This window comes from Eutrigla gurnardus (genome assembly GCF_963514095.1).
Source record: "Eutrigla gurnardus genome assembly, chromosome: 9".
NCBI classification, from domain to species: Eukaryota; Metazoa; Chordata; class Actinopteri; order Perciformes; family Triglidae; genus Eutrigla; species Eutrigla gurnardus.
In genome coordinates, this window is record NC_139923.1 from 17,314,129 (window position 1) to 17,324,255 (window position 10,127).

The 10,127-nt window shown below is 46.5% G+C and overlaps 3 protein-coding genes across 4 annotated transcripts in view; all 3 read left to right on the plus strand.

The window, feature by feature from the left end:
- Window positions 1-10,127, plus strand: part of chka (choline kinase alpha) — a 130,224-nt gene that overhangs the window by 73,722 nt on the left and 46,375 nt on the right. The window lies entirely within an intron of this gene.
- Window positions 476-4,515, plus strand: fam169b (family with sequence similarity 169 member B). 2 transcript variants are annotated; one of them, XM_084017413.1, is made up of 8 exons: window positions 476-558; window positions 1,135-1,263; window positions 1,706-1,808; window positions 1,883-1,968; window positions 2,209-2,371; window positions 2,890-3,072; window positions 3,380-3,505; window positions 4,224-4,515. In XM_084017413.1, the coding sequence occupies exons 2-8, from the start codon at window positions 1,138-1,140 to the stop codon at window positions 4,259-4,261; spliced, it is 825 nt and encodes a 274-aa protein (XP_083873539.1). In that variant the 5' UTR covers window positions 476-558; window positions 1,135-1,137; the 3' UTR covers window positions 4,262-4,515. The 2 variants fall into 2 exon arrangements, with proteins under 2 accessions (XP_083873539.1, XP_083873538.1); XM_084017412.1 differs by having other exon boundaries at window positions 478-551.
- Window positions 5,027-10,015, plus strand: arpin (actin related protein 2/3 complex inhibitor). The gene is made up of 6 exons (XM_084017414.1): window positions 5,027-5,351; window positions 6,178-6,253; window positions 6,615-6,747; window positions 6,878-7,084; window positions 8,240-8,403; window positions 9,755-10,015. Exons 1-6 carry the CDS (start codon window positions 5,266-5,268, stop codon window positions 9,761-9,763), a joined length of 675 nt encoding a protein of 224 aa, XP_083873540.1. The 5' UTR covers window positions 5,027-5,265; the 3' UTR covers window positions 9,764-10,015.

Here is a 10,127-nt window from a genome sequence, read left to right on the forward strand (position 1 = left end):
GGTCACTTTTATTATTGTTATACTGGCGTCCTGTCCAGGGTGTACCCTGCCTTCGCCCAGTGACCGCTGGGATCGGCTCCAGCAGATATTATTATTATTATTATTATTATTATTATTATTATTATTATTATTATTATTATGTTGACATGTGTCCAGCCTCAGCTGCAATAGTATCATTCTATTATGTGCTGCTGTTAGAATTTGTAGTAATAATTGTTCTACTATTATTTCTGCTTATAAATAGGCTATATCATTTTTGCGTTATGACTAATTATATTTTAGTAATAGTTTAATTATTGTAATTATTCTGTACACATGCTGTACAGATTAGTGATGTCTGTTCGATGTGAATAAAACTCAATTGATTAGTTCAATGTTGGTAGGTTTTTTTAAGCGAATCGCGTGCTTTTATTTTGAAGAGTACCTGTCATGTAGCTCGCAGAATAGTGACGCAATGTCCTACCAGAAGGGGGCGCTGCAGGATACATGGAACACGGCGGTTCACTGAGGGCACAGACAGACAGGTGGAGCAGGACGCTCTGCTCCTTCAGGTGACGTGTAAATTCGTTAAGAGTAATATTAACGATAATCCTACACGTGTTTGTTATGAGTGGCCCCGCGGGGCTTTATGGGTATTGGTGTCTTTGTTGCTCAGCCGTGTTTAGTAATAGCCCAGTTTAACGCTTCATACATCACGTTTCATTCAACACGTAACAGTCTCACGAGCGTTTCCTCAATCACCAATTTGTGTTTTGAGTTAAAGTGCATAGTTGTTTATGACGCGTATAAAGTTTCTACCTTTTAACTGAACTAATCTCATCTATCAAACATAAAAGTGAATATTTAACTAAATGCAGCGCTATTTACCGTGACTCCTGTAGTTGATAACCACAACGCCAATCGCAGATTACCGTAACTCCTGTATCTGATTACCGTAAATGCTGTATCTGATTACCGTAAATCCTGTAGCGAGGCAACCAGTGGCGGAACGATCTTAGTTTACATGGACACATTTTTGTTTTGACAAAAACACATGATGATGGTTTCCTCCCAGTGCAGTCTGGGAACTGTAGTGTTGCTGTTCCGTGCCTTTAAACCCTGGAACATGTGTAACAGCTGTGTCCCTCTCTACAGACCATGTTCCCCATAGACCTCCCAGCTGTGGAGGACTCTGACCTGACATCCACATCCGAACACTACCTCTCCTCTCTGGTGTCCAGACCCCCTAACGAAGACTGGTTCGAGTTATCTCCGACCTCTAAGGTACTACTTGATAAGCTCAGGCAGGAGTGTCTGCAAGATCCAGCTGTCAGGGTCCCCCCTCCCCAGTCCTGGGCTCAGTACAGACCAGCTAGGCCTCGTGGGTCTGGACCTTAGATCCATTATTGGGATCATCATAAATATCGTGTCACTGGAGGTCGAGCTGCCGTCATAGTGGAGTGAGAAATAGATCCCATGATTTATGATAGTCTTAATTAAGATTATTTGATTGTTTTTCACTTAAATAACAGAACAATATGGTTTCTTAACATTTAAAGGGTGTTTTGGTGCCATTTAAGACGTTATAATAATATAATATATATTTTGATGATTATAGGGATAAACAGTGAATCTTATTTGAGACATGGACTTTTCATATGGTCACATAACTAGTTGCAAATGGAAGTGCAGGAGAATGAATGTAGCGCTCTTCCTGTCTGCTCAGGTGGCGATTACAGGAAACAGCGTGCGGCGTCTGCAGCTGTTTGAGGATGACCAGCCCAGCTGTTCACTGCTGGCCCTTCACCCTCCTGATGATCCAGAACAAGGTTTGGGACCCGGCTCACTGTCGTTATCAGACCCCATTAGAGACCAGGACTGATGCTCCCTCCTCTCCCCCTAGTGGTGGCCCTGTACCTGCACCAGAGGTGGTGGTCTGTGGAGGATGTGTTACGGACATCCAGCGAGTCCAGAAGAGGTCTGATTACGGTAACTGAGCTTTTACTGGTTCAATGCAACACACCAGGCTCCTACAGGGTCTTAACAGGGGCTTACATAACCTTTTTAACCCTCGAGATCAACACTCAGCATATAGTTCACCTGTTTAACAAAATATGCAGCTGTTTGTCATTAAAGACACTGAAACCAACAGCGTTGTCTGAACAATGTTGGTTCTAAGGAAGGTCAATTTGACTTCCGTGCTGTTTCGTTCACATGAACAATTCCCAGGTGCAGTCGATGGTGGAGAGGGTGATCGTGTTCCTGCTCAGTCGGGTGGTGGACCGGTCCTCCCAGGAGGAGGCGCTGTTCTCCCTGCACCCCCCCACAGAGACCTGCAAGCTGGTCTGGAGAGACTGCCAGGCAGTCGGCTTCTACACCATCAAACCCAAAGGTAGGATGGAGGCAGGCATTCTCTCTGCTGGCCACCAGGGGGCAACGAAGTCTATGAGAAAATGACCCTAATTCTCTAAACATTGTTAACATGAGTGTATGGTCTCAATCTCTAGTTTAAAGTCTGCTTCAATCCAGCATGATGTTCATTTTGTCAATTATGGTCCATTTAGAGTCAAACAGACCAGAAAGCAGGGAATGCTTTAGGGGCGGGGCTATGTTACGTTGTTTAAAGTAATGTATTATGAAAAAACCAAGATGGCAACGGCCAAAATGTGGCAGTAAAACAACCAGTGGGAGACATCACTTGTGCTACATCCACGTCTTCCATGCAGTCTGTTTGTGACTTTAAGAACATTAAATGGCTGTTACCATAAATATTTTCTAAAACATGGTTTGAGTTCCTTTAAATTGTAATGACGATACCTTTTAATAATGATACTTGTGATGCTAGTCAGTGCTCTGCTGCCTGTTGTCGAGGTTACAGGCAGCCTGTGTGATGGTTGTCGTGGGTTACAGGCAGCCTGTGTGACGGCTGGAGCAGCCGCTGCTACCTGTTGCCGGTTCTGGACTCAGTCCTGGTGCGGAGGACTTGGAGGAGGAAGGGCCTGGGCCTCTTACTGCTGCAGGACTTCTGCTCCTCCTTCTCCACGGAGGCATTCGTGGGTGTCAGCGCTCCGTTGTCCTCCAGCATGGCGGCAGGTCAGCCGAGGTTCCTCTCTGTTTACTTGTCCTCTTCCTCCCTCTCTTCATTTCCTGATTATCATATTTGGCAGAAGAAAGCATATTTCCTGCAGTGTTTCTGTATAACTGAAACAACGAACATAATGACCTGGACGTGTTCGTCCCCGAGTGCACTCGCTGGTGATTTATTCATGTTTTCACAGCAGATCAAACGAATAAAAATCACATCCTGCTTTGTTACTTTAATCTCCATCCCCCGACTCGTCGCCATGATGATCCGGTGTAGCGACAATGATCTGCATCTCTAACAGCTAGTGTGTTTCAGTGTGCCGGAGCTTCCTGCAGCAGCACCAGGAACATCTGGAGCGTCTGTACGAGGTGGAGGCCCCGGGGGGCCCTACTCAACGCAGAAACATCTGGCTTGGCATCAAGTTGGGCCGCTACTCCCTCGGTACTCATCATAATCATTACTTTGTTTAGATGTTTGAGATAGAATATCCTGCAAAACTACGTTTCCCAGAGAGTCCGACACCGCTGTTCACATTCACAAGAAGGTGCAGATGAAAGTTTCTCCTGATGCCACAAGCTTATATGGAGGTGCTAGCAGTACTGTCAGTGTCTGATGGTGTTGGCTCCACAGACTGTACAGAAGATGTTGAGACGGAGGAGCCAAGTACGACCGAATGTTTGATTATGTTTGACGGCTGACCGTAGTATTTCTGACCGACGTTTCCTCCAGTTTGCAACGATGTTCAAGCTCCAGAGGAAATTAAAGTGTTAAAGGTTAACGTTTATAGACCTCAACATAGGTGGGGAGGGGGACTGGAGGGGGACTGGAGGGTGAGTGCCACCATGGCACCGCCTCCACAGTCTGGGGGACGGTGTCATCAGCGTTTACCAGTGTTTGAGCGCAGTGCAGTGTGCCGCTGATTAGGGAGCTCATGATGGGAAACCCATGAAGTACTCAACTGGTTTTGGTATTAGTTAAGGGTCCTGTTCTTCTCAATGCATACTGTGAACAAGAACCAAAGGACCCTAAAACTCGGTGGTCCTAGACACCTGTTAACGATGATGCTGGCTGCTGTCAGCTGATCCGTTCAGCATCATCAGGGTTTCCATGGTAACATAATGAGCTTCAACAGAGTGGAACTTTTACTTTTTCGATGCAGACCAGGAGACTGGACCGGACCTCCCGGACCACCTGTGATGTGGACCCTGGACCTCCAGAGTCCACGAACACTAAATGAGCTCTGAAATCCGAGCCCCTCTCTATCTGCAGAGCCTCAAAGGGTGAAACCAGAACAAAGTGCCAAACGAGTCAGACGGAGTGGAGGATACAGAGAGAGGCATTGTGGGTAACAGCAGGAAGTAGATCCTCCTGAACTAAGGGGACGTTTAAACTGGGTTTATGGAATAAAGTCTTCAGACTTGGAACATGATGACATAATGAAGGTTTTACTACAATGTTTGTGTTTCTATGCGTTTTGTGTTTCTCTCTCTCTCTTTCTCTCTCTCTCTGTGTGTGTGTGTGTGTATATATATATATATGTGTGTGTGTATATATGTGTATATTATTATTATTATTATTATTATTATTATTATATGAGGGGATAGGTTCATTGGTGACTCTAAATTGCCCGTAGGTGTGAATGTGAGCGTGAATGGTTGTTTGTCTCTACATGTCGGCCCTGTGATAGACTGGCGTCCTGTCCAGGGTGTACCCTGCCTTCGCCCAATGACAGCTGGGATTGGCTCCAGCCCCCCCCCCCGCAACCCTGAATACAGGATAAGCGGTAGAAAATGGATGGATGGATTATTATATGATATTATATATCATATATTCGATCCCTATCTCCGCACCCATTGGGGCGCAGCCCGCGTTTGAACCCAACGCTCCTCCGCCGCACCGCTGTAGGAATAGGAAGTCATGGAAGAAGGAAAACCTCAAAAGGAGACCTGGTCCCGGACGGGTTCTGAAAGATTAGCCGGATCTACCAGAACTCGTGTTTACAGAACAAACCAGCATAGATAATATATACATATCTATAACTATATATTATATAAAATATATTCGATTACTATCTCCGCCCCAATCGGGCGCAACCCGCGTTTGAACCGAACGCTCCTCCGCCGCGCGGCTCCAGGAATAGGAAGTCAGTAAAGAAAGAAAACCTCGGAAAAGGAGACCTGGTCCCGGACGGGTTCTGAAAGATGAGCCGTATTTACCAGAACTCGAGTTTACAGAACAAACCAGTTCACAAGGAGTCGCTGGTCTGGTCCCCGTCCGCCTACGAGAGGTGGGTCAGATACAGAATGGCGAACTGGATCAGACCGGACCGCTGGTCCTGATACCAGACCAGGTTTTAGTTTGTTGAAACGGCGCAGTTAGTTAGAAGTGATCAGAGCTATTAAGTCAGCAGTTAATAAATCATAAACCTCACTTATTTCCGGTCCGATACCAGTCAAACCCAGACTGCTAGCACCGATACCAACACCGATATTACCGATACTTGTTACTATTATATTTCTTATTTAAGTTTACAACAATTAACCATGGTTAAAAGTCACAACGCAACTTCCCTGAGAAGATTAATAGATTTTCTTATTCTGATTCTGTTTCCATATAAGAGAAATATGGTTCCACCCATGTGATTAAAGGTGTTTCTAGTGTTAGACGTAGTGATCAGTGTTTAATAATTAATAATAATAATAACAATTCATAGCCCTTTTTATCCTCTGGTCATATGTACCAGACTCTTCATGTAAATGAACTTCTAATGTATATTTCTTTCGCATACTTGCAGGAAATGTCAGGACCGTTCTGATTGGTTCAGGTGTTGAAGTGTGTCACATGACAGTGACAGACGGAAGGAGAATTAGCTCCTATCACCTGGAATTTCCCTGCTGATAGTAGTTACTTTCTGTTCCCCTTATTATAAAAAAACAATTTACCCCAAATGACTAGAGTTGAGATATTTTGTTATTGTTTTAATAAATCATCAAACAGGAAACGTTGGGATTGGAAGTATCTATATTTTGGGATCGATCGCCACATCAATACTCTGCTTAAAGATAAAAACATGTATATATGATTTTAATACCTGGTGTGTCCTGGTTCCTCAGCGGCCCGGGGGTCCTCCTGCAGGGGAAGCTGCTGGACTTTTCCAGACATGTGGTCACTGATGGCAACGACCAGAAGGTGCCAGTCGGGTCTTCAGGCCTTCACACACTGAGTCCGTTTCTTTAGTCCATCATCTGATGAAATGAGTTATGCACAGAAACCTTCCCTTAATTCCCAAAACGACACGAGAAGGAGTTGTCCAGCAGTGAGGGAGACTATAATATTGGGTCCATCCGATCCTGGGGGGGGCGTCAGGAACAAGGAGGATCCTAGGGGGGCTCCAGGAACCATGAGGATCCTGGGGGGGGGGGGTGGATGTTGGAGCAAAAAAAACGGACTCGGTGTGTTTTCAGGCCTTCAGTGAGTTTTATCATGTTGGACCGACTAACCAGCACCTGGCCAAGAGAACTTAAGCTCCGCTTGTGTTCCGGCCTCGCAGGTCCGGTTCTATGTGCTGTACATCAAACCGAGCCGCATCCACCGCAGGAAGTTCGACGGCGACAGGAAGGAGATCGAGCCAAACTTCAGCGACACGAAGAAGGTCAACACGGGCTTCCTCATGTCCTCCTACAGTGAGTAGAGAGTCTCCTCCCCCACCGCCATTCTGCATCCATGTAGCTGCGTTCTCTCTGCTGGCCACCAGGGGGCGACTCCTGTGGTTGTATAGAAGTCTATGAGAAATTCTCTACTTCCTGTCCTCAGAGCTGGAAGCTAAAGGTGAGTCCGACTGCCTGTCGGAGGAGCAGCTGTCAGCGGCGGTGAACAAACCCGAGTTCCTGAAGATCACAGACAAGTACCGACCCAGCGGGACCTGGGCCTTCTGGTACCCCGAGTCCCAGATGGACCAGACGGAGCTGGAAACGGGACAGGATGTACGTCTGAAGACCAGAGGAGACAGTCCTTTCATATGTGAGTCTGTATTACCATCACAGTCTAGTTCTGACCCTCTTTAAAGGACTATCACAGTCTAGTTCTTGCCCCCTTTAAAGGACTATCCCAGTCTAAACACATGATCCCACAGCCGCATCCCATTGGTCAACAGTTCTCTGTCTCTGATTGGACGTTGTAACCAGGAAGTGGTGAGATGAACAGGCTTGAATGAGAAACGGCTCAACGTTGGTTTAGGATCCACAATTCAACTTCGAGAAGAGGATCCTGGTCAGAGACCAGGTTCCCAACACTCCCAGTATGTATATAAGACGTACTGGGAGGACTTGGACATTGTTCACTTATGACTGTTGAGTCATATCAGTACAAGCCTGAAACTCACACAAGCTCAAGGTGTAACTTTCAGCCAATCGTTGACCTCCTTTATACTTTGGCTCCACCCTCTGAGCTGTCAATAACAACAGAGTCAAGAATGTTATTACGCCTGGAAAAGTAGTTCCTCACAAGAAATGAGTTTCTAACTGAGTTTCTAACTTCTAACTGAAAGTGAGAGTTGAGTATAAACGCTGCAATCACCTTCAGTACGCCGGTATGGGCCTTTAAGTCCACGGAGCTTCAGGGTCCCAGTTCAGAGCCAGAAGTCTGGAGGAAACAACAAGGCCAGATCGGATCTGAGCTCTCTAATTTGTTTTCAGACTTCATAAGAGCCCCCCCCTTCTCAAAGCCACAGGGGCCCCTCATATAGATTACGTCCCCGTGTTCACCTCTGCAGGGGGACAGGAATGAAATGTGAGTTTACTTTTTCTATCCTTCATCAACCTCTGACAGGAAATGAGCTTTCAGGCCTGTGATTGGTCAGTTAAAATAAAATGTAACCACACATTAGTCAAATACGATCTGTCAGATGACTCTAATCTGACCCCAGATCGCTGCCTGAGTGGAGAACGGACACAGAGGCGGAGTTGGATCACGGGCGGGTTTAATGACATCATCGGGCAAGTTCAGGTCACTCGTGAAACGACTCGAGCATCACTGGGACAGAGTAACATTACAGATCTGTTGGAGATTTAAATGTTCATACGACACACGGCTGCCTGATGTAGTTTTATGTCCATCATGTCTGGCGACCAGATCCTGGTTCCTGTCCGTTGAACCTCCGTCCCTCATCTCTTGCAGGCTCGTTGGCCCGAGTTGACAGCGGCACGGTGACCAGGTGTAACTTTGCCGGAGACAGCGAGGCCGGAGCATCGTGGACGGACAAGATCATGGCGAACAAAGCGGACGCAGGCAGCAGTCAGCCGGCCGGAGGGGGAGGAGAGGGAGCGGGGGAGGACGAATGGGTGAGGACCCAAGTTCTGTCTGTCTGTCCGTGTCCAGACCATCGTGAGCCCCAAAAGCACGCTCAAAATGCTTTTCTGAAAATCCTGACGCTGCTATATATAAATGCTTTATATACAGTGCATCTGGAAAGTATTCACAGCGCTTCACTTTCACACGTGAAAATCACACGTACATATAGTATTTGCAGCCTTTGCCATGACACTCAAAATTGAGCTCAGGTGCATCCTGTTTCCACTGATCATCTTTGAGATGGTTAGAAGGACAACCATCTCCGCAGCACTCCACCAATCAGGCCTGTATGGTAGAGTGGCCAGACGGAAGACACACAATGCCAAGCGTCATGTCTGGAGGAAACCAGGCACCGCTCATCACCTGGTCAATACTAACCCATACATTTAGGCATGGTGGGGGCAGCATCATGCTGTGGGGAAGATTTTCAGTGGCAGGAACTGGGAGACAAGTCAGGATTGAGGGAAAGATGAATGAGACAACCTTGATGAAAACCTGCTCCAGAGCGCTCTAGACCTCAGACTGGGGTGGAGGTTCATCTTATAACAGGACACGACCCGAAGAACACAGCCAAGATAACAAAGGAGGGGCTATGGGACAACTCTGTGAATGTCCTTGAGTGGCCCAGCCAGAACCCAGACTTGAACCTGATTGAACGTCTCTGGAGAGATCTGAAAATGGCTGTGCACCGACACTCTCCATCCAACCTGATGGAGCTTGAGAGGTCCTGCAAAGAAGAATGGGAGAAACTGCCCAAAACGAGGTGTGCCAAGCTTGTAGCATCATACTCCAAAAGACTTGAGGCTGTAATTGGTGCCAAGGGTGCTGCAACAAAAGTATTGAGCAAAGGCTGTGAATACTTATGTATATGTTATATTTCCGTTCTTTATTTTGAATAAATTTGCAAAAATTTCAAACAAGCTTTTTTTCACTTTGTCATTATGGAGTATTGTGTCTAGATTTTTTTGGAAAAAGGTGAATTTAATACATTTTGGAATAAGGCTGTAATATAACACAATGTGGAATATACTTTTTCAAAATGTAATGGTATTTGTATTTATTTTTGCCTCTTATTGAGAGTGAGTGAGAGTGAAAGGGGAGAGAGAAATGGGGGATGACATTGCAGAAAGGGCTGCCGGTCAGACTCAAAACCCAGGGCCGAGGATGCTGCCTCCATACGTGGGGCGCCAACTTTACCACTGTGCTATCCTGGCGCCCCATGCAAAATATATTTGTTGCGTTTGTTGTGAATGCACCTTAACAGGAAGTAGGTGCGGCTACATCTGTTGTTCGCAGTAGAAGCAGACTGTGTGTTAAACAAAGCCTTTGTTTGTGCCTCAGGAGGACTGAGGGAACCCTGACCTTCTTGGAGCCGGTCCTGCCTTTAGATTGGACTCTCTTGGACACTTCTAAACGTTTTACACATGTGGCCTCGGGGTTGGAAACCCTGCGTCACTCTGGCTCTCCGGGACCAGGACCGGTCCAGCTCCTCAGAGAGGATCTGGCGCTGCTGCATACTGTCTTTTTGTTCTTTGGATCAGATCCACTGGAGCAGGACTCTGTCTTCTTGGCTCGTTCTCTCCTCTCCTCGGTTTGGGTCCAGCTTCATCCAGACCCACACATATTTGGGTCTAACCCAGAAAAGAACATCCCACGTATGTGTTCTTCAGCCCACCTGTGGGTCCTTCAGTACTGTCAGAGACCACATTGAGTC